The sequence below is a fragment of the Volvox carteri genome, assembly GCF_000143455.1.
Source record: "Volvox carteri f. nagariensis unplaced genomic scaffold VOLCAscaffold_71, whole genome shotgun sequence".
Classification (NCBI taxonomy): Eukaryota; Viridiplantae; Chlorophyta; class Chlorophyceae; order Chlamydomonadales; family Volvocaceae; genus Volvox; species Volvox carteri.
This window is the reverse complement of record NW_003307614.1, coordinates 350,421-374,786: the sequence shown is the minus strand read 5'-3', so window position 1 is coordinate 374,786 and position 24,366 is coordinate 350,421. Positions and strand designations below refer to the sequence as shown.

The window sequence follows — 24,366 nt, the reverse complement described above, 5'->3', positions numbered from 1 at the left end:
TACGGCGAATATGATAGGTGTTCGGATGTGGATTACCAAAGAACTGTAGCTTGGGCAGTGACAATTTCTTAGGGGGGGTCACTTTCGAAAGTAGTAAAGTACGAGTTCCCCTCGAAGCACAACATACTCCTTGCAGTACACAGCGTCATATCCAATTCAGCATCGTTTCACGGCTCTGGGATAGTGTCGACAAAGGATGCTATCGGAGCGGGCTATGCCATGCCGAAACCGCCTTTTATCACGCTTCATGACAACTCTGTCATTTCACATGCCGTAACAGAAATTCTGTTTAGTATGATGTTTTGCGGGACGTTTTAACAAGCTTAACGAACTGGACACGCCAATTGCATTTCCGGTGGACATGGTGTTGCCGGGCGAGCTGCGTACAGCCGAGGATGGAGATTTGCAATCAGACAACCCCTACCGATCAGGTTTTCAGGGCAAATTGGACATTGCTTCTCTGCTGGAGGACCATTTGCAGCTGCTGCCGGAGGGACTTGACCCTGAAGCAGACCCGGCGGTATTGGTAAGTATCTCCATAGATGTTGTTCGCTTTATACAGAGCACCAGTGCTAAGAGCTGAGCCACGGCCACGCGCCACGGCTACGGCCTTGAGCAACCCTAGCAGATATTTCCTAGCTGCTTTGCCATACCCTCCGCACATGCCGCCCGAGGCGGTTTCATGGGAGACCCCTTGCATATTTCCAAGCAGCAAAACTCCCAAAAGGTTCAATCCTTAATCGCGCATACGACGCCTAGAGGGCGTAATTCAGATTTACCAGCATGTTTTACCCCGCGGTTTTCACCAAGCGCCAGAAGCAAGGATATCTCCTAAGCCGAGGATGCCCCTCCTAGTGCCAAAGCCGCGACCGCTATAGTCATGGATTGCCACCGGGGCTTGGGTCCAGAGGCCCCGTTCTATCTACTCAGTTACAAGTACACGCACGCGCTCCATGGTGATGGTTGGTTGTCCGGGGTCGCGTCCTTCGCCGAGCCCAGTTCCTCAGCCCAGTTCCTTAGCCCATGGCTTGCACCGTGATGCTGTGCAAGAGAAAAGTGATTGCCGTGGCCAAAACAAAGCACAGAAGAACGGGACATGAAGGGAATGGAACGTTCGGAAAGGTCGCGTATCCTGCTTGCCCGGAGATTCCCGTTTCCTCCGCCGAGTTTTGCCTCGTTGCCGGAATGATGATGGACTACATACTTGCGCACTGGCCAAGGGGGAGGCCCACAACCGGAGTGCATTACGTGGGTAAACGCGACGGCCCCAACACCACTCACACTGAATTTGGTGAAGGAAGGCCTTGACGTCCGCAACCCACATCCATGAAACCCAGATCAAGCAGGCTAGCAATATCAAAACCAATCAATCAAAACCAATCGAGCAAAATTCAAAACAAAGCGAATCACTCCAAAAGAGACTCCGACACGAAATCCAGATCTTAACACGTTTTCCTTATTTGCGCCAACCGGTTATCATTAAACATCTCCGCAGATTGGCGCTCAATCCGATTCTGGAACTCTTTGCGCTTTACACACCACCATGCCTTGAAATCACCACGGGAGTGCCTTCTCGGCCCTTCAGGGCTATAGTTAGACCTGGACGGGCGAGCTGCGAACCGGTGGTCCATTTCGTAATCCCCATGGTATATAACCCTCCATAACCCCTCCCCTTCCCCCTTCCCCTCTTCCTTCTTTGGCCATCAGCATTTGTCGCACCTGGATATTTGCTTGCATATAATCTCCCTTTCCCCCTCCTATCGTCATCCGTGCCCATGTCTACCAGGAGCAACTGTTCGAAAACGCTCGGCCCCAGTCCGAGGCGGCCATCGGCGCACACCTGCGTCCCTGCCGTGACCCCACCAAGGACCACCTGCTGTCGGCCCTGCACGCCATGGAGGCCTTCCACCCCACAGCCTTTGCAGCGCTTCAGGACGGGCTGCTGCTGCTTAGCGGGGTGCTGCTGGTGGGCAGCCTGGCGCTCAACGCGGCGGCAGTGTGGGTGAGCGATGAGGAGGGCCTGTATGTGTGTTTGTGGGGGGTGAAGGCCCCCACCGGGTTGAGCTTCCCCACAAAAACCCCAAGTCCCCTGCAAAAGGGTGGTGGGGGGGGTATCCGTCCTCCTAGGGCCCGTCTTTTCCCTTTCCGTTTTTCTCATAACCCAGAAGCCATCGGAGTGGGCATAACTCCCATAGACCGGCAGCCAGTTCCGTGACATTGCATTATTTCTCCCCCGATAGATCTTTCCTTCCCCATAGTCAGCAGCATTTCCCACAGGGCCTCATTCACCTAATGGAATAAATCCCTTATCCTTGTTTACTAAAACTGGTGCAGGCGCTGTGGACCTTCATCAACCGCGGTCTAGCCATTGCTGGCCTTGTCTTGCTGCTGCTAAACCTGCCAGTCACCTCCGCCCTCCTCGCAACCCAGCTCCGAGGCCACCACCGTCTTACTGCTTGGCTTGCCGTACCGCTGTACGATTTGTCGTACCTGGGAGCACTACTTCCTCTTCAGCGGAGGACGCTGGCGCAGCGGCGGCGTCTGGCGCGCCGCTTCACACGATTGCCGGAATTGGAGTTGTGGCTGTGGCAGTACAGGGCCTGTCGGCAGTTGGTGGTTTCGGCGCTGCTTTCCGTGCCGATGACGGCGCTGGGCATCGTCGGGTGTCTGCGAGCTTGGTCGACGACAACGCAGCAAGCGGCGCTGGGAGTGCTGACGGCGGCCACGTTGGTTTCGGCGCTGCAGGCTGCCGTGGGCTTTGGCGAGGCGGCGCTAAACGCACGCTGGGCGGATCAAATGACGTTATTGTCGTACTCGATGCTGGCGCTGCAGCTGCGTGGCAGCAAGAAGCTGCCGTACGAGTGGCAGGTAGTACGGTCGTAGTGGGCCCCTGGGCTGTTCGCATGACAAGCACACCGGGGGTATGCAATGTGCGGAGCTGTACGGATGTGGGTTTCGGAGCGCGGCCCGCCTCCAATCCCGCCATGCTCCTTACTAGCCAAAGATATGTACCTTTTCTCTCTCAACCATGACTTTAACTTAACCTTGACAACCATAACAATCTTACCTTATTTGGGCTGACTATTCTTAGCAGTACGTATTACAGCGAGCGAGCCCCAGACCCCAAGGTTACAACTAGTGATTCGTCTTACCCCTAGGGATTATAACCCAGGGTAGGGCCACAAGGTCCACAGCATGGTCCCTGCACGGTCTGTTCTTGTCTTGTCCGGTGTCATGACAGGCGCTGCTGGCGGAGCGGCGGCTGGTGGTAAAGCCCGATTCACCTGACTTTTTCGAGCTGAGTCGGGCACAGCAGTGCCAGGTGTTGAGACTGGCCCTCCAACGGCCCCACTTCGCCATCTCCAACGTCGTCACGCACCCGCGGCCGCCGCCAAGGAACTCCAAACCCCCCAGACAGCAGCAGTCGCCTGCTCCGGCCGCGGCGGGGCTCGGCAAGGCGGCGGAGGCCGGGGCTACGGCTGGCGCCAACGGCTGTGGCGGCGGCGCTGGACTGGCGGCGATAGCGGCGGCTTGGGGCCGGATGGGGGATGTAGCGGCGGCGGCATGCAGCCGACTGCCCTGGTGCAGGTGGGAGTCTGCAGGGGGGAGCAAAAGGGGGGGGGGGAGGGGGGGGAAGGCGCTGTAGGGTTCTCTACTTGGGAAGCCCTCTTGTGAACAGCTCCTTGGTATTATATATATATATATATATATATGCATAACTGCTGCTTTCCATATATGTAGCACTCGGCTACTGTGTACCATACGGACTCTTTTTCCGACATGCAGCACTCCTCCCCACTTATGTGGATTTTTTTTCATTTCTCAAAGTGGAACAAGTGGAACAAGGAAATGCCACCCGCATTTCCTGCCGTCCCGCAGACCCGCATGTTGCGGCCCAGGCCGGCGGCGCCGCCGCCGCGGCTCTGCTTCAAGCTCTGACGACTCCGACGACGACGAGGAGTACGGCAGCGGCGGTAGGCGGCCGCAGGCGCCCTTTTCTGCCTGTCTGTTGCTTCAGAGCAAGTCCGCCGTTAAGTCGGTTGTAGGTCTTTTGGCGGGACCGCTGGCGGCGGCGAGGAGTACGTTGGCGGTTAGCGAGTTTTCGGTTAATCTGGTTTCATTTTCTGATGCGGCAGCCTGCAGGTAGGGGAGGTGGTGGGATGGCGGGCGGATGAGGATGGAGAGGGGCAAAGGGGGAAGGGGGGAGGTCGTTAGTTGGAGCGAGACGGAGAACTTGGTAACGGGGAAGGGGAGGGGGGGAATATCGTAGCGGGCGTTCAGTAGGGCTTTATGTGTGTGGGGTGGGGGTAGTGGGTGTGCGTGTGACGGCCCATGCACGTATGCGCGTATCATCTTTCTCCTGTCGTACGTCAACCTTTCTGAGCGCACGTCGTGGTCTCCGCTGACTCCCTGCCCCACCCGCCGCCGTCTCCGATGCTTACAGACATTGTCGTACGTTGCTGGAGCTTGTGGTACGGCAGGGGCTGCGGTCGCTGGTGCTCTGTGACGCTAAGTTGCAGGCAAGCCTGTTCTGTCAAGATTGGCCGTCGCCTCTTCCCTCCTTCAGCCTTCTGCCGCTTGTGACGTTTGTCGCTTGCTTGAGCCTGGCTCTGACACTTGGGGTGACATCTTCTTTTCCTCTGCCCTGTCGTACAATGCCTTACAGTTACTGTACTGCCCTGTCGTACTACCCTCGCAGTTGGACTTTTTTGGAGTGCTCACATCGTACCTCCCCTCCCGTAGCTGTGTCCTAACAAAGCTGGTGCTCAAGGACGTCATGTCCTGTGGAAGTGAGAAGGGGCTGCTGGGGTTTGTACGACAGTGACTGTATACGACAATGTGTACGACAATGATGGACATTGTACTCGTTGGAAGCGGGAGCGGTGGCTTTCTAAAATTCCGAGTCCCATAAAAATGTTATAGGATCCCTGCGATGCAGAGTCAGGTTGAGGCGATGTGATTAGGATGAGTGAATGGGAGGGCGTGGGGGAGGCTGGTCCGCGGTCGGCGGACTTCCTAAGCGCCGTACACCCAACCCCAAAACCAAAATAATCATCGCAAGACATCCGAACACACACACACGCACACACACTTCCCCTTTTTTCCAACTGTCAACTCATCCACATTTCCCCCCCCCCCCCGCCTTGCCCTGCCCCTGCCCCCTCCTCCCCGTTCGAACAGTCGGCACGCTGTGTATGCTGTGCGAGGGGCTGTCCCGTAACTCCAGTGTCGTACATTTGGATCTGTCCAACAACCAGCTGTGGGGCCTGCGAGGCGCCAAGGAGCTTCGGATGGCTCTGAGGGGCACGGGGGGGCTCAAGGTGTTGCTACTGCCGTTTTGCAACATCGCTTCCTTAGGTGAGGGGGCAATAAGTTAACCCCCTAAAAAACCGGCAATTGACCTGCCGCTTCTTGCACACGTCGATTCCTCTCTCTCTCCCCCCTCCTACCGATTTCTCCTCCTCCTCCTCTCTGTTCCTCGCCTCGCCGCATCCAATGCATTTCCACCCCGCCCTCCTCCCTCCCTACCTTCCCTTCGGACTCCAATCCCAGGCGCGGCGGAGATCCTTCGCGGCGCGGCGGAGTGCACCACCCTGGAGCAAATCGACTTCAGCCAGAACCATATCGGGGATGACGTACCGGACTGGTCAGATGTAACTGACTGGCGAAACACGGCCATGCGGGAAATAGACCTCAGCTTTAACTGGATCCAGGTGGGTGGGTGGTAGTGGGTGGCGGTGTAGGTGGGTGGGGGGTGGGGGGCGGTGGGTGGGTGGGGGGTCAGTGCCGGTTGAGAATGGTTGGCGCAGTGGCGATAGAGGTGGCACCTACCGGCACGTCTGTGTGTGTGTGTGTCTCGTTTTCCACATCTCTCTCTTGGTTTCTCGAGGTCCGTTTGGTGCATCGGATCGTTGCCACATGGACAACCCCCCCACACAAACACACACACACACACTCACACATTACACATTACACACACAGACATATTCCCGGGCTTCCCCCCCCACAACAACAACACATCAAGACGTATCACCCATCGTCCCATCCGCACCTTTCCACACGACGCATCTCCACCCTCCCTTACCCTCTCCTCCCCCCAGCTTCGCCCTTTCCACGACCTCAAAGCAGAGTGGTAGTCGATAACTAATAATTAAGCACACGTGCGGTTTGAGGCCTTTTCCCCCGTTGATATTCCAATCCTTCCTCAAGCTCTCCTAAAAAAAACCACCATGAAGCCCAACCCCAAACACCCCTACAACGTTAACCCAAAGTACGTTGTAATATGCTACACCCCCACAAACACACACACCCTTATGATTCATTACAAGTCCACCTTGTTCTCATGCCGCCGCCAGGATTCCCTGATGGGCTGGACTGCCGCCCTCTTGGAGGCCTTCCCCACCCTCCGCCAGCTCCACCTCAACCACAACAGCGACGCCGCCGCCTCCCGAGTCGCCTCCCGAGCTGCAACACCAAAGTAAGTGCGAGGGTGGGAGGGGTGTGTGTCTGTCTGTGTGTGTCTGTGTGTGTGCGGGTGGTCAGCGGGCGCGTTGAAATGAGTAAATAATGAGTAAGTCAGCGCTGACGTGCGCTGACGTGCGCTCATCCCGAACTCCAGAACCCCCAAAGTCCCGAAGTGCCCACGTGGCCCCCTGGCATGTTCTACCACTTCTGGTACACTCTTGCCCTGGCAGCAGCTTCACTCGTTTGTGGTTCGTCTTTCCACCTAGCATGTAAGGTTTGGCCTTTGACGTGACGATATTTGTTGTTGGATATCGTCAAATGTCCAAGCTTACATGCTAGGGGGCCACGTGGGCACCGGGGGGTCTGAGGTTGCCACGATGGGTTTGACAGGATGTGTGAAACAGGGGGGTGTATCTTCGCCCGTGGCAGCTACCCTGCGAAACCCTGCCTTCCCCGGTATTTCGGGGCACCCTCATCCAGTCACCCTAGTCAACTTCTTAGTGGAACGCTCAGGTTCCGCACCCACCACCAGCATCCAACGGAATCTGACGGGTCGACAGCGGCCCAACTCCATTCCTGGTCGGCTCGCGGGTTAACCATATCCCAGGTCACCACCGTCCATCAACTAGGGGCGCAATGCCTTCCACCATCGGAAGGACTTTTGACCCTAATGGGTATCGATCCCGGGATCTCCCGGGGGCAATGGTCGCGCCTTACCAGTGGTGCCAAACCCTATATAATACAAGATGTATGGATTTTACCTTGCTGAAGCCCCCGTTGGACCTACCTACCTAACTAGCTGCCTACCTACCTTCCTGCCTATTTACCTTCCTATCTACTTACCTAACGACCTATCCACCAAAGTACCTACCAACCGCGCCATTTCATGTATGTCCTTGACAACCGGATTTACTCTGTCAACACCCTGTCCCCATAATGCGTTATATCGGACATATATATACATATGTATATATGGAAGTCTGTAAAGTAATAGCGAAATCATTCCAGCCACGAACTATGGACGTCGGCAGTTGGTTCGTTTCTCTTTGCATGTGATGAACAAACACCCACCTCACCGCCCGCCTTGACCGCCTGGTCCTCGAAATGAATTCCCGTGGGTGACCCCCACCCCCCCCACCCCACCCGCAGGTTGATGACTCCCAGGACCCTCACCCCGCGCACGCTGACGCCTTCCAACCTCCGAATGGCCAGCTACAGCACCCCGCCCGCCCCTCTCGCCATCGCCGCTGCCGCTGCGGCGGCGGCGGCGACGGCGGCGGCGGTCGGCACGCCTTCGTCTGGGGTTACCGCCGGCGCTGCAGCCACCGCAGCAGCCACCAGCGGTCCGTCTTGCTCTCCCTCTATGCGCGATTCTGGAGCGGCGCCAATATCTTCCGGTCCTGCTGCAGCTGCCGCGCCACAGCCGTTGCTACAGCCGACCCCTGTGCTGTCACCGTGCGCTTCGGACAGATACGAACAGATGGCATCTTCGCCGCCCCCGCCGCCGCCGGCACTGGCGCCGGTGATGTCGACGTCAGTAGGGCTATGGAATTTGCCGCCGCCACCGCCGCCTTTGTCGCCATCGTCGTCACTTCCGCCGCCTGGAGGGTGTCCCGCTCTGAGCTTGAGTGCTCCGTCGCCGCTGTCTGTGCCGACATCCCCGGTGGGTCCTAGGAGTGATGCGCGTGTGTGTGTGTGTTTGTGTTTGTGTGTGTGTTTGGGGAGGGGGTGTTGGTACGTTCCCGCCCCCCCGCACCGACAGGAATCACGATTGTAGGATCCCCGCATGGTTACATGGAGGGTGCGGGCGCCAGTGCTGATAAAGTTACGGCCCTCCTAGTCGTGCCTGTATGTATGTAAGCACGTAAGTGTGTAAGCTTGTAGGTATGTATGTTTGTTCATTTGTTTGTTCGTTTGTTTCTGTGTGTATGTATGTATGTGCTCGCAGGTGCCGCCTCTTCGGCAGCCCACTGGCGCGAACACTGCCCTGCATTCCGGTGTGGCCAACAACAGCTCCACTTTCAACGCTTCGGAGCTCCAGGTGGGTCAGTTGGGAGCGCTGCCGCCCCCGGGGGTAAGGTTGGGAGCACTGCCGGGCCGCGGATGTGGATGGAGTGTGCTGAGAGGGGGCCCCTTTACGGGAGTGTGGGCGGAGGGTTCGGGGGTTGGGGGGTTGGAGGAATAAGTTGTAGTGGTTGAGTGGTTGAGCTTGCACCCGGTGGTTCGTCTGTCCGTTCGCCAAGTTCCGTTGTACCAACAAGTTCGGCGCCCACCCTGTCCAGCATCGCACCTTGTCGTATCGTCCCGTACATGGCCCCAATGTACACCTTTTCCGTACAGAATTTTTTTAATAAGCGGTCTAGTCGGATTTTACATACATACATATAAGGGTTTGGCACCACTGGTAACGCGCGACCATTGCCCCCGGGAGATCCCGGGATCGATACCCATTAGGGTCAAAAGTCCTTCCGACGGTGGAAGGCATTGCGTCCCTAGTTGATGGACGGTGGTGACCTGGGATAAAGTTATCCTGCGAGCCGACCAGGAACGAAGTTGGGCCGCTGTCGACCCGGCAGATTCCGTTGGATGCTGGTGGTGGGTGCTGAACCTGAGCGATCCACTAAGAAGTTGACTAGGGTGACTGGATGAGGGTGCCCCGAAATACCGGGGAAGGCAGGGTTTCGCAGGGTAGCTGCCACGGGTGAAGATACACCCCCCGGTTTCACACATACATACATGCGGACGCATCCCCCGACGCGGGCAGGCACACACCCACATTCAAGCAGCTGCGGATCCGTCCGGCCGCAGCCGCGGACAGCACCTCATTCCCCACTTGGAGCTGTACATACTGCAGCGCCCCGCTGCTGCTGCTGCTGCTGCTGCTGCTGCGGCGGCGGCGGCTGGCGGTGCCGGCGGCGGCGGCGGCTTTGGTCGCGACGTAGGCCGGCGGAGCTTGGGTCACGACTCTGTTCGGGCGGGTGTGGCGGGCTTACTACCTTGCGGCGGCAGCGGCGGCGGCGGCTGCTACAGCGCCGCGACGCCGTTGTTGATGCCGCTGACCCGTGGGTCGCTCACACGCGGCTCCGGAAAGTACTGTCCCGGCGGTGCCGCTGCTAGCGGCGGCGGCGAAAGCCGCCCTCCGTGCAGCTTGTGGGCTGCGGTGGCCGCGATGGACCGACTTGACATCCGGGGGCTCGCGCTGCCGTCGTGGTGGGTTCGCAACCCCGCTCTGCGGCCCGGAAGTGTACTGGTGGATGAGTCGCTTGTCTACGAGGAAGCACCGCCGCATGCGGCGCAGCAGCTGCCGCCGCCGCCAGCGGCGGCGGCGGCGTTGCCACGGACTGCAAGCGGCGGCGGTGGCTGCATGCTCGAGCTGCCGCATCACGCGGTCAGGTCTTTGGAGTCTGGACTAGCGCAGGGCCTGGTGATCATTGATCTTAATGTGAGTTGTGCTCCAGGGGAAGAAGGATGTGGGTTGGTGTGGTTTTAAGTCCGGAAGGGAATGAAAATTTTCCCGTGGGGGCCTCTCCGCCCTGTAGTGCATGTGCGGGGGGGGAACGAGGGGGAGGGGGAAGGCGGGAAATGACGTGTGTGTGTGTATGGAGGGGGGTCGGTGTGAGAGGACAGGGGCAATAAAGTGCATGGCTTGGCTTGGCACGGCGTAGTGCGGTGTGGTGTGGCTGGTGTTAAACGGAGAGGGGGGGGGGTTGTACGGCTCTCTGCTCTGATGCCTTTCCTTTATGTCCCTCCTCCAGGTCGTTCGCCAACGCCACCGCTACCGACTCAACTACTCCAAACCCTCCTCCTCCAAGCCCTCCTCCTGCAGAACAGAACCACCCTTCCTCCCCGCTTTGTTTAATTCTTTGTTTAAATTTTTTTTGTTTAAATCTTCGGACACGATTTGCTCCTGCCCCTGCCTGCTGCTGCACAGGCCCCAGAGTATAAGGTCATGCACCGCAGCCAACAACTGGCGGCGATATACGTGGCGCTGCAGTTTGCCACCCACATCACCATCTGCAACAACACCCGCGGCGGCACCGCCGGAGGACTGCAGCAGCAGCAGCAGCAGCCGCTACACTCCCTGGCGTCAGGTTCGCTACATCCGCTGCAGGTCGCCGGCGGCGCTGGTGGCGGCGGCGTCATGCTCACCCGTTCCGCCACCTCCTCCCTAGCGCGGACGAATTCGGCTACAGCTGCGTTCGCACTCCACGCCAGGCCGCTCAGTGGCGGCGCTGACGGCGGCTGCGGCAGGCTCCTCTCGGAGAATGGCTACGCCGTCGCTGGTGTTGGCGGCGCGTCATCACCTCGACCGGCGCCGCCGCTCCCGGCCCCGGTGCTGGCGGCAGGTCGTAATGCGGCAGGTCCCGGCGGCGGTGTTTGCGCGGTGACTAGTATGGGGTGCGCAAGTTCCTTCCGCAGCGGCGGCGGATGTCACGGAACCGCATCGGCGTCACCGACACCACCGCTGGCGGCGCTTGGCTCGAGTGATTTCGGCGGCGGCGGCGGGCGGCTGTCGGTCAATTGGCGTGGCGGCGACGGCAACGTCAGCAGTTTGCACCGGTTTGCTCTGGAACGCGGCGGTAACAGCTTCACTTTAGCTGCCGGCGGTGGCGGCGGCGGTGGTGGTGGCGGCGACAGCACAGGGAATGCCGCTGCCGCTGCCGGCGGAGCTGCCTCTGCAGGCAGCTCCGGGCTGCCGCGTGCTAGTAGCGGCTTGGGCCGCGGCTCCGTCACTCCTTACCATTGCGCATCACGCAGCCTGCGCGCGTCAACTACAAATGTTTACAACCACCATCACAACCAACAACTGCAAAACCAGCGCCGCTCGTTCCGAAAGCAACTTAGCTTGCGCAACAGCAACACTGCCGCACGCACCATGACGCAGCAGCATGCCGCTGCGGTGGTGCCGTACTCGCCGCGGCACCGATTCTCTTCAACGGCCGTCCTGTCCGGCGGCAGTGACGCCATAAGATCCATTCGGTCCCCCGACCGGCAGCTAGAGGCCGGCGGCGGCGGCGGCGGCGGCTCCGCCGCTGCCACCGCCGGCACGGCGCCTGTCATCACGGTCTGTGGCGGCGGTGGCGGCCCGGTCTCTGCGCCGCTGGTAGGCCACCAGTCCAACTTGCTCTGGAGCGGTCATTTGGCGGAGCCGGCCTTGACGGAACGACAGCAGCAGCAGCAGAAGCTGCTACAGTCTCACTTTCATCCGCAAGCTACGTCCCCTCAGCAGACCGAAAGCCTGCAGGTGCCTACATATGCGGAGACCGTAAGTCCCCAGGTCGCCCCTGCCAAAGACACCAGCGCCGCCGCCAGCGGCGGTGGAGTGACAGGTCCGGCAGGGGCTCCAGGGATGAGCTATCGCAGGTCGTACGGCCGTAAAGGGGGAGGAGATGCGGCAGTAGATGCGACAGGAAGTTTGGAGGAGCGTCATGTTCAAAGAGGGCTGATCACTCCAGGGAACGCTGCCGCGTTGGACACGGTGGCGGCGGCGGCGGCGGCTGGCGAGGCGGTGTCCGGGGAGGCAGTGGCGGAGGGCGCTGACCCACGGGTCGTCGGGAGGTCGTCTTCGGATTTGATGGACGTTACTGGCCTTTCAGAGCTCGCCATGACGGTGAGCGGTTGGCGGTTGGCGGTTGGGAGGCAGCGAACGAGTGCACGTTGCGATTTGTAAATTAAAGCCTGTTCTGGCAATGCTTGTCGTGCATTATGGTGGTAAAATACCATGTTATGGTGGCATGTTCGGGGAAATGGCTAGTGTTCTCCATTTGGCGTTGGATACGTTAGATATGGCGGGAAGAGTATGCTATGATAGTATTGGCTGCAGGGGTGAGAAGGGGCAATTTGTATTAGGCATACGGCAGCCCCTGCTGTTTGGGGGGGTTGGTTTGGGGCGATGTATGTTTACAGGATGCGGTGATGGTGGGGCAATGTGGCGGTGTGTTGTGATTTTGGTCCATGCGGACGGCACGACGCTGTGTTTTCTCCCTCGTGTAGGGTGTCGTACCAACGGCGGATTGTCTGCGAGCTGATGTGCAAAGGCTTTTGGAGGACGACGCCACCACCAGCGCACACTTCCCGTCGTCGTCGAGGCAGCCAAGCCGCTGCCTCACGGCTTCCGCGCCGTCAGTGCTCCTAGGAGTCAATGCCGCTGCCGCTGCCCCAGCCACAGCTACCGTTGGTAGTGACGGCAGCGGCGGCGGCACCAGGACCCTTCGCGGCGCAATGCCGCGTCTGAAAACGCCTGGCGTGTCTCTGGCAGGCGTGGCCGTCGAGCATGAGAGGACGGGGATGTCCGGTGGCGGCGGCGATGTCGGGGGCGGCGGCCGTAGCTACGGCGGCACCGCCGAGGGTCGGAGCCTGGCTGGCAGCGCTGGATCCCGCCCTTCCTCGTTGCTGTTGGAGGAGGGCATGGCGGCGGAGATGTTTGACGCGGGGCTGGCGATCCTACGGGGTGACGGCGGTAACAGCAACAGCAATGTTGACCAAGCGGCGCCGCGGTCACCGCCGCTGCTCACCGCCAGAAATGCCGCCGCGGCACCGCAGAGCGGCAACCCTTCCGCGAACCAAACGCTCGCGGCGGCGGGTACGGCGATGCTGGCCGGCAGCACCCCAACGGATGCGGCGGCGGCGGCGGGTACGGCGGCGGCTCCACGGTCGTCTCCTCCTGGGCCGCTGTCCATTCTGGCCGTGGGCTCACCCCGTGACCTGCCACTCAGCTCCTTTTCCTTTGTGCCTTGCGCACGAACATCCTTGGAGGGTTCCGTACAACAGTCCACGCCGGTTGCCGTACAAAAACTCTCGCCATCTTCACGGTCTCCGTTGGGGTTCTCGCCGGCGGCAGGAGACTCGCTCGGGATGGAGCTGGGGCCTGCGACAGCGGCAGCGGCAGCCGCAGCCTCGCAGATGCCGTACATGGACGACGCAGCGTTCACTACACTGTGGGGCCATTCCATGGGCGAGGATGACGCCGCCACCGCCGACGGCGGTGCAGATGGCGGCGGCGGCGGCGGTGAAAAGGTGCCTATGAACGGCGAGGAAGAGGAGTTGGAGATTTCTTTCCGAGTCGACGCTGCTGCCATGGCTGCGCTCCGAAGCCTCCAACGAAGCTCCAGAAAAGGCTCTGGCGGCGCTGTTGGCAACGCCAGCCGCGTCATGACGGCCCTTGCGGGGATGACCCAGGTTGAGGCGGTGGGTGAGCTGCCGTCATCGGATGTCGCTGAAGCCGCCGCCGGCGGTGGCGGTACGTCCGCCTCCGCCGCCGAATCGGGGCCGCTGGAGCTCTTGCAGTTTCGGAGCGGCAACAGCGGCGGCTCATCGCGGCCGCTGCCGGGGGCATCAACACCATCGTCGCATCGGGGCGCGCAGCCACCCATGACTGCCGTACTACTGGCGGCAGCCACCGCCGCCGCAGCGCGCGACAAGCCAGCGACGGCGCCAGGGAGCGGGGCCGCTGCAGGCGGCGGCGGTGGGCTCCCCCCGCCAGCAGGCGATCCCCGTCAACCCGATCCTAAAGGCCTTGGAGCAGTGGCCGTGGCGGCGGCCGTACCCATACCGGATCCGAAATCATTGCCGTACACGCCGCAACCGCTGCTTTCCGGTGTGGGAGGCCACGCGCAAATCGACTTTGTGGGCGGCGGCGGCGGTGGCGCCGCCGCCACCGCCGCTACTGGGCCCAGCGTAGCAGCGGGAGGTGCGTTTCCGCTGACGGCGTGGGGATCGCCCAACTCGCATCAGCTCCTCCTTGCATCTGGTGGCGGCGGCGCCGCTGCCGGCATTTCGGTGTCCCGTGCGTTCTCCCGCGTCCGTGTGACGTCCCCCCTGGAGCCCTTGAGCGACCAAGGGGATAGCGCAACCGACCCAGATATGACCACGACGACAGGGACCGCCGCTACCGACGTCATCGGGTACGACCGCGGCAGCGTCAGCACCGGCGCAGCCGTCTCTGGCGGCTGTTTCGCGACCGCCACCGCTGCCGCCTCGGCGGCGGCTGCCGCCGCCTCATCGACCGGTGGCGGCGGCCATCCACAGCTTGTGTCGCCGTCGCTAGGTGGCCCCGGCGGCGCCAGCGGCGGCCCACTGCGCATTGCCGTCGGCTACACCACAGGTGGCGGCGGCGGCGGCGGCCCTGGCGGCAGTGGCGGCGCGTACGTGGGCGTGGAGGCGAGCAATGCGGTGTCCGTGGTGATTGTTATCGGGTACGACGGGCAGCTGCGGGTGCCGCTGCGCTGCTTGGAGTTGCCGCTGCGCGGTGCGATGGCTCGGCGGCCCGGAACCACGGTGTCCTTCCGAGTGACCGGTCTCAGCCACGAGGGGATGCGGCAGCTGCGAGCTCTTATGGCCGTGGCCAAGGTAGGGTCGGGTTGGAGGCGGCGGCGGGAGGAGGAAGAAGGGGGGAAGGGGCGCAGAAAAAACTGGTGGGCCGGAACAGCCAGGATAGCAATGGTGCATCTCGTGGTGTAGCAGCGTTACTTCTGTACGGTCTCGCAAGAGGGGCAACTGTGTCCAGTACTGAGTAAATCCTAAACCCGTGGGACACTGCTAACCGCCAACCTGCCAACCGCCAACCGTCAACCGCAGGTACCCATGCCGGAGCGTTCCTGCGCTTGGCTGCTGCCCTCTCAGTCCATGCAGCTGTACACCAACACAGGATACGTAGCTCCTGGCGGCAGCGTCGCTGGCGGCGGCGGCGGCGGCGGCTATTTGGCTATGCCAAGTGTGGGCAGCTCTCAGGCCCTACATAGTGTGGTATCCAACCTGGTCGCAGGTAGCGGATACGTCAGCCAAGGCTTCTTCCAGCATCAGGGCATCGGCGGCGTCGGCGGCGGGCCAGGTTCGGCGGGCGGCGGCGGCGGCATGCTGGCGTCTCGCGCCGTGAGTCGCATGGATTCAGGTGTAGTGTACGGCGGCATGCCGTCGTACTTTTTCGACAACCGCGGGCAGCCGATTGACCTGGGCTTCATCCTGCCACCGCCGACGACGACGACGGATAGCGCTGAGCCGTCAGGCTGTCTGTCCGTCGCCACCAGCACGCTTACCGCGAATGTCGTACAACCAGGGCAGTTACTTACGGGGACGGCGGCGGCGACGGCGGCGACGGCGGCGGCTGGGATGCATCCCCCGCCTGGTTTTGAGTTGCCGCAGGCTGCGCCACTGGTGCCGCCGCCACGGTCTGCCGCGGGCTCTTGGACAGTCTCCGTCACAGGGCTTGTGGCGGCGCCGGTGCCGCCGGTGCCGCCGCCGCTATCTTCGCCGCCAACATCTGGCCCAGCAGAACCTTTACAGCGAAGGCCATCGCCAACGTCAGCATCAGCTGCCACTGCGGCCGCCGAGGTCGCCGAGGCGGCCGGACTAAAAGAAGAGTGGCGGCGCTGCTGCTTGGGAGCAGAGGCGCTCAGCGGCAAAGATGGTTTGCAGCAGCAGGACACTGTACGGCAAGACGGCGTCACTGGCGGCGGCGCCACCGCAGATCTGCTGCCCCCGTCGCCGTTTGAAACAGTTGTTGGCTGCCGTGGCCCTCCTAGTGATGCGGCCCCTCTGGTGCCGCTCTCACCACTGGTGATGACGGCGACGGGCCGGGCAGAAAGCGGCGAGGCTCTTGGTAATAACCGTCACAACCGTCAACAGCCAAATCCCAACCACTCTCCTAGCGGATCGCAACAGCCAAAGCGTAGCTTTGGCATGCCGCCCAGCCTGCCTCCTGGGATCATGCTCGTGAACCTGCCGCTCAGCCGACAAGCTACGCCTCCCACCCCCGTCATGACCTTCAGCGCTAACCCCGGGCGTGACAGCAGCGCCGTCGCTTCAGCTGCATTTGCAGCAGCCTCTGCGGCCTTTGTACAACCGAGCGGCGCCACCGCCACCACCACCTCAACATATCACGAACGCTGTGAGGTCCACGGCGGAGGCACACGGGCATGCGGCGGCGGCGGCGGCGACGGCGACGATGCAGTCGCTTCTGGCGGCGACGATGACGACGGCTTTGAACACCCACTCTACACGGGCACACTGGAGTGCATCAATAACGACCCACGGGTCATTATGGCCGGCACACGGGTCGGCGGTGTCTTCAGCGGCTGTGGCGGTCTTGCCAGCGGCAGCTTCTCCGCCATCGGCCGCGCAAGCTTAGGCAACTTGGTTAACGACCTCGCCGCCGCCACTGCCGCCGCAGCCTCCTCGCCAGCCGCGCCGCCGCTGCCGCCGTCGGCCGCATTCACCCCAAGCTTACCTTTGACACCTAGCCCCTGGGACAGACTGGGCAGCCGGGGACAGGTCTCTGTGTTGGCGGGAGGTTTTGGAAGTTCCATACACGTCAGCGGCTCCTCCTGGATGCAAGGCATGCTGGCGGGGACCGCCGCCGCCGTCGCCGCCGCCACCGCCGGCTCGTCGTCATCAGCTGAGTCGCCTGTGCGGGAAAGCCTGGTCGGAACGTTAGCACCGCAGGTCCTAGAGCCGCTAGGAGGGCGTACGGCAGCCGGTGGAAGCGGCGGCGGCGCCGCTGCTGCTCCCGCTTGGAGTGGCGAGGCGTTGGCGGCAGCACCGCCGTCGCTACCCGAGGCGGCCCCAGCGGGGCCTGGGGCTCCTCTTGTCGCGTACGGCAGTAGTACGGCGGGTTTTCCCCAGCGCAGTAAAGGGACTGAAGGCCAAGGGCAAAGCCAGGTTCAGGGCCAGCAACTGGTGCTCCTAAGCGGCAGGATGGTGGCAATCCCGGAGAGCCGTACACTTCCCCGTCCAGCACCGGCAGCGGATTGCCGCCAAGTAGACGTTGTCGCCACGGATGTCAAGCAGGGGCCTCTTGAGTAGCTTTTAGGTACCCGGCGCATACGGCTTCGAGGGTGATGGTGGTGGTGGTGGTGGTGGTGGATGGAGGCAGAATTTGGCCTAATGCGGAATGGTATTAGGGTGGCGGCACTGATGTGTTTGTTCAAGCACTGTTGTCGTACTGGTGAAAAATACCAGATCGTACTGGTTGTGAGGGGTCATTGCGCCTGCTACGTTTAGACTTTGCTGTGGTCTCTCCCCTCCTCCCCCGCCCTCGGGATTTCGAATCACTGTCTTCTCCAATCTTTACTTGTATGTTATGATGTACTCGCGAGAACATCCAACCCGCATATCCGCAAAAAGGAATCACACAACCGCAAGTACGACACCGATGGGGTGTCCTGTTTCGGGACATGGAAGCAGCATCAGCACATGGTGTACACGGTGGACTGGGGGGAGGGGGGGTACAGCCCCATAGGGGTGTGCAGGGTGGTTGCAGAGGTGGTTACTTGCGGTCCCATGTTGTTGTTGTGGTCGTTGTTGGCGCAGCAGGGGACTTTGCCGAGTAGGACCCGCCGGCGGCCGTTGGTGCTGTTTCTCTCTCTCCCCCCCTCCCCCCCCCCTTTCCCCCCTTTCCCCCCTTCTCACTCTCATGTGGATTTGTTTTGTGTCCTCTTCTCCGCTGCGCGATCTCTTGGTCAAACCTGGGACCAGCCGGGATGCTGGGATGAATATAATAGGATATAACATGATAAGGCTACAGAGAAGGGGCGGGAGAATAAACGACGGGGACTCCTGAAGGGACTCCTGAGCACTGGGCCCCAGTGGGCCCCAGTGCAGGCATTTAGAGTGTACTCGTAGAAGAGGAGACCCTCTATTCGTCCGCCGCGACCCCATGCAGACAGAGAAACAGCATCAACAGCAACAACAACAACAGCGGTGCGCCGGGTTCTCCTCGGGATTAAATACCGCGCTAGGTATGTGCCCTTAACTCTAATGCGCGCGCGTGTGTGTGTAGGCAGGCCGCAGGTAAGGACGTGGAGGGCGTAGACAGGGGGGGCTAGGTGGAGTGCTGTTGTTGACGAGTTCATTGTTATTGTTGTTGCGGTGGTGGTGGTGTGGTGGTGGAGGGGGAAATTAGCACCAAACCACCCAAACCGCGGACTTGAGGCCCCGCAACACCCGTTGCTCGTAACGACAATTGCTGATTGTTTGTTGTTCTGCTTTGGCTTTGTATCGGCTGCTTTGTTTTGACTTCAGTAGTGTAGTGCTACCCGCCCCCGCCCACCGGTGGGGTAGGCCAGCCCTACCTTCTTTTACGTTCGTTTCCGTGCTGTGCGTCTTCGTTGTCGTTGTCGTTGTGATCTCTTTTTCAGTTTACTTGTTTCAGCTTACCCGGGGAGGGGGAGGGGGAGGGGGATTATGTTTCTTTGGAGGAATGTGCGTTATATGTTCACGTGCTTAGGAGGTGTACGACTCTGCCGAGGCTGTGGAGAGGCTGTACGTACGGCGAATGGCTTCACGGTTTCAGCCCGCGTCCGTCAGAGGTTATAGAATAAAAAATTGGTATTAATTGCATTATATTGCTATAAGTATCCCGGTACGTTGGGGATGACAACGCAGGAAGTGCCCCCCGGGGTGCATTGTGTTTATTTTTCCAAACTTGCAACAGAGCCTCTCGCTTCACATGATGCATATGCATGCGATGACTGCACGTGCGAATCATGCAGAGAGAGAGAGAGTTCCCTGCCTGAGTTCCCTGCCTGTCTGTCTGTCTCTCTGTGGCGTCTTCTCATCATCTTCACTTCCTTTCCCGTTTCTGCAGGTCGTAGGCCTTTCACATGTGCTCACACGCACGCTTGTGGTGGGGGCCGGGGGCTCTGGTCCGCATGTACACAAACCTGGATGCATGTGTGTGTGCGTGTGAATGTATGTGTACTTCAAAAGAAGTTGCGACCTCAGGGGTTACAGACTCGACTAGTAGTAATGATACTACCTGTTCATGTTCACGGCAAACCTGTTGTTCATTAATTATTATTTATATGCAGAGGCTTTGCAGCTGACTGTGAACACTGGCTGTTGAAGATTGTAATGTGCTGCTGACAGCGCTTTAGCCGCGCTACGTTGGCACACAGCCGCACAGCGAGAGCTGGCGAAGACATCCGAGGTCCGGGAAATACCTAATAATAGCTTTGCTCTCAGATTACTGTAGTTACACAAGTACGACGCATGCAAGGACATGTATATGATGTGCCTCTATATAGCGAATTGGACATGCACAGCTCTATTAATGCTATACACGTAAGTGTGACACATACATACATAGATACATACATACATACATACGTGGACGCGATACATACACGCACACAATGCAGCCAATTAGGCGAAGCCAGTGCCCCAAGCAGGAAGGGGAACGCCGTGAGGTCGGATACGTAATACGGGCTGTCACTACACATACCCCCGTACTTCCGTCTCAGCGCCTCACCCCGCGGACTCCTTCCCTCCGGCCCGCTCCCGCAACCTCACCTCACCCCTAAATTGGTATCACCCTTTTGGTATCAAGACATTGACCGCCGCCGCCCTCGACCTACATGCTCCTGCGTGTTGTCCTTCACAGCTGTTTTCCCTATCCAAAGAACTATCCGAAAATCCACGAGCTTTGTACTACACGCCTTACCTATTCGTACAAAATCTCATTCGCTCGTCCTCAACATTATAAAATATCTCTGTCGCCGTACGACGCGACCGCCAAGGTATAATATTACGTCACATCGCAGGGCCCGACAGCAGCCCCTTCCTGCCCCCTTCCGAATCTCCCGCGCGGAGGTCGCTGCCAAAGACCGCAAGAACGCAAATGAAACCAAAAACTGCGGAGCAGGATGTGGAGGTGATATGCCCCACCCTTCAGTAAGAAATATGCCGCTCGGGTAATGTACGGCATAACGTGTACGACGTGCAATGTGGCTCATATGCACATATATAGATACAGTAATGTGCGCGCAGTGTTATAGTTGTCGGGCTCGGTTTACAACCGGAAAACAACCGTGTGTGTGTGTGTGTGTGGTGGTGGTGGTGGGGGTACCCTGGCTGGATTTCCCCCCCCGTCCCCAGCCCCATCCTAAAAATGGTAAGCACGCCAGCTTGGTGACTACAACTTAAGAACACACCCACCCATATCCAACTTTTAAATATTGCAGCAAACACACTTCTCCGTATCCATCCATCCATCCATCCATCCATCGATTTTGCATTCCTGCAAGCAACGATAACGAGGCGGCGGTCCATCCCCGACCAGCCACAAATCCATCATATCAGGCTAGCTGTTACATCACGGCGACTTCAGAAAAGGCAGATCCGATCGGCGGATGCAGATCCCGTGGGATATGCCCCGGATACCAACACCTTCCAGGAAGATATGAAATCTGGTTTCCACCACCTAATGAATCACTGATGCTGCCCTACACCCCACCCCGCTGAAAACCCCCCCTTTTACAGAAGCGCGCGCATCCAGGTTTGCTGTCGTACAGTCACAGAGCGCACACAACCGTATGGCACTACCTAACGCGCGGAATAGTACGCAGTTGGACGAGCTTGCTGCACAGAAGAGACAGACAAACAGACAGACAGACAAGCAAACAGATCGACACGGGAGCAGCATTTAAATATTCCCTCGGGCGCCCTCATCATCGGCGCAACACATCTCACGTCTGCAGCGCGCATCACGGGAACCCCGAGAGAGATGAGAATCCCAACCGCCTCCTGCCGCCATCATCATCACCGATCTAACCCAAAATGGCGATGAGAATGATGATACTGACGAGGAGGAGGATATCGTCCACGACATCACAAATTAAGAGCCCACCGGTATTGTAGCTTCAGCAACACACCGCAGGTACGGCATGAATAGGCTCTTCATGCCGTACACTGACCACATACACATACATTCATTCCTTGCATACAACAATCGGCGGGCGGCTGGCAGAGGTTAAGGCCTGGCTTCTGCTCCCGGCGCGTTACGGCACGTCCGGGTTCAAATCCGCCTGCCGACCTCTCGGGGTGTTTGAGAGGTGTTGAAATGGGAGGTGGCCCCCCATCTTATGGACGGTGTAGGACGTGATAAAATCAACTCGCGAGCTGACCAGGAACTAAGTTGACGCGCCGTTGATCCGCTAGATTTGGTTGGATGCTGGTGGTGAGTTGCCAAACTCAAAGAGTACACTCTGAAGTCGGATGGGGTGAATGGCTTAGGGTGCCCCTCTAGCAGGGGAGAGCAGGGAACTGCCTCGGGAAGGAGGCCACTGGTGAAGCTTAACCACCCTGTAACAACATCAACATCAACAATCTTTTTGACGTCCATCCATCCATCCATACATACATACACCGGGCTCCCACATAATCCTTGTGCACGCTGCTGCTGCTGCTGCTGAGATTGTGCAAAATGCAGAGCAGCATTATATATTTTGTAGCTCCAAAATGTCCGTACAACGGTGCGGCATTTGCATAACACAGTCACGTTACGGGCAACCCGTCAGCAATACTATAAACCCTCCGTTCATCGATCCCCCCCCTCCCCCTCCCCCTCCGCCACCACGAACATCAGCTGCAAGTAACTAACCCCACATACCCTAGACGGTGCATTGGTCCATCTGTCTATCTGTCTGTCCATCACTTCCTTTACCCCCATCCTTCTCTTATCCTGCCGCCTTATCGACACACCGCCGCGACCCCTTCATATCATTCACGGCATCACACCGCCGTACTGACCGATGCTTCACACCAACACTAACCGCCGTACACTCATGCACAACAGTATTGCAATCGGTGTCCTGCAACCCGCAAATCACAAATGCTTTCACAGCCCCACGGCCCTTTAATCAGGTGGGCTTGGCGGCTGGTCGATTGACTATACGCACAAAATTGGTGTGGCGGTTGGTTCGCCGGGGGCCTCCAACCTCCAACAAAAACGAACAAAACTGCTGCTGGCGGTGTGGAGCGGTGGCCCGGAAGACCGCCCAGCTGCTGCCGCCATTGCGATGCCAATGCGCGCGTGTGTGTCTGTATGTATGTGTCCGCAGGTCCGTATTCGGTACTGCCAACGTCATCATAACATCATCATAATGCCGCTGTTACCCCTCCTCAGCACCAACCACCATGCCGTACACCGGCCAGATCGAGACGCCCCCCTGGTCTCCCACACGCCGCATTGATCTAAAGCCAAATGTGTCGTGTCCACTTCTTCCCCCCGCACACACAAACACACTCACTGGTGGCATCATCACCATCACATACCCGTCGGAAATCCCGCTGAGGTCTCCCGAAAGGCTGGGGAGGAAGTGGAGGAGGGTGAGCGGGAGGGTGAGCGGGAGGGGGAGGGGGAGGGGGAGGTTGACGACGAGCAGCGGACGGGGAGAAAAACGTCCCCTGAGGCCCCGGGGTTGGAGGAAGGGCGGACGCGCCCCCCCTTCCCACAGCGGATGAACTCAGAACACACAAATACACCAAAACCCAGAAAACCATCCCCTTACCTCAACACACTCCCCCACACCCCTCACACACCTACACACACAAAATCCTCACCTCCGCCCCACCATCTTCGACACCGCCAAACTAACGACGAAACCAAGGTGATCAAGAAGCGCGGCCACAAGGCCGTACACATCCAAAAACACGGACACGGGCGCACACAACCAACATCTTGAAGCCTCCAGCCTCCTCTTCCTCCGCCTCTTCAAAGGTACAAGCCAAAGTCTTCAAACCTATCGCCAACTAACCGATGACGGCAAGAGAGCGAAGGCAGGAGGACGGCACTGAAGGGCCCCCCGTGCGGCTACACGGCTACACACAACACGATGCGCCGTACAGATGGAAGAGCCGTACAGATGGAAGAGCCGTACAGATGGAAGATCCCGCAACGAGCTAGATCTTGCAAACCATATAGCCAGTTAGTTTGTACGACTCCATTATAACACAAAACTGCTTCGTCAACTACCTCACCAGCCCCTTCTCCAAGCACAACACACACATACACATACATAGGTTCACTCCGAGCTCCAGGCCCCCAACATGCAAAAGAGGGCAACAGAGCAGCACAGACAGACAGACAGAGAGAGAGAGAGAGAAGAAAAAAGTGAAGGGACGATGGCTGCGACAATGCGACAACGACGACAATATAGGACTGCGGCGACAAAACCGAACCAGGAAAAGAGGTTGGCATCATCATCTCGGAGAGTGGGGAGGAGGAGGAGGAAGAGGGGACATCTGTGGGGGGTTCGGATTATGGTGCCGCACGGTGCCGTACACGACACGTGTATGTACGAGATGACCCCGTGCCCCCAACACACAAGTGGTGCTTTGGGAATGGGGGGACGGGGTGAGGGGTGAGAGGGGTTGAGGGGGGAAGCAAATCTGACCCACCCACCCACTCACACACACACATACACGTTGGAAGCCTCGCCTGCCCCCGCCTCAAGCCACCCCACCCAATCCCAAAGGGACGGTGGTCAGTCACGCGGCCAGTCACACACACTTCCACAGCGATAAGGAATAAAAGATTATTCAGATCTGACTGGAAAAACGGTACAGGGGAAGAGGGAGGGGGCAACAGAGGGGAGAAAACAAAAAAAGAAGGAAAAAAATTGCCCTCATGCAGAATCGAATGCGCGCGGGGAAAGGGGATTGTTGTCGAGCAGTGCACACGCCGCACAACACTCGGGGGCCGCGAAAGCCCTTCCCTCCCCCTTTCTCTCCCCCCCCCAAATACACACATGTACAACCCACTCTAAAAAACTCGCACATCGACACACGGCTCCCCCGGTCCCCCTTTTTTTACACCCTTAACCTCTTTCCCCCCCCCCCCGAGGCGGAAGGTCCTTAGAATGTTGTTTTTATATCTATTCAAAACGAGGAATATATAGATAACACGCACACATGCACGCATACACATACACACGTACGTACGTATGTATGTACGTACGGTCACGTCCACAACCCCAGCTGCTGTACGGATCACCTCCTTCCACCATCCCTTCGCGTCCTCCGCCATTACGACATACATGCAGGCGGTAGTTCAGCCAAAACTAACCTCACCTCGCTCCTCACCCTACTCCTATCCCCCACCTCCCACCCAGAACCCCACATCCA

At 59.2% G+C, this 24,366-nt stretch overlaps 1 protein-coding gene across 1 annotated transcript; it reads left to right on the top strand.

Annotated features, from left to right (window-relative positions):
• Positions 1 to 361: 361 nt before the first annotated feature.
• On the top strand, positions 362 to 17,265 carry VOLCADRAFT_98378 (uncharacterized protein; the record flags this gene model as incomplete). The annotated part of the gene is made up of 17 exons (XM_002957274.1): positions 362 to 526; positions 1,787 to 2,002; positions 2,431 to 2,868; positions 3,242 to 3,588; positions 3,880 to 4,143; positions 4,744 to 4,790; positions 5,182 to 5,358; positions 5,554 to 5,714; positions 6,357 to 6,478; positions 7,615 to 7,808; positions 7,889 to 8,128; positions 8,228 to 8,313; positions 8,414 to 8,506; positions 9,230 to 9,907; positions 10,397 to 12,076; positions 12,460 to 14,814; positions 15,043 to 17,265. 17 exons carry the CDS (start codon positions 362 to 364, stop codon positions 17,263 to 17,265), a joined length of 9,486 nt encoding a protein of 3,161 aa, XP_002957320.1.
• Positions 17,266 to 24,366: the final 7,101 nt, after the last annotated feature.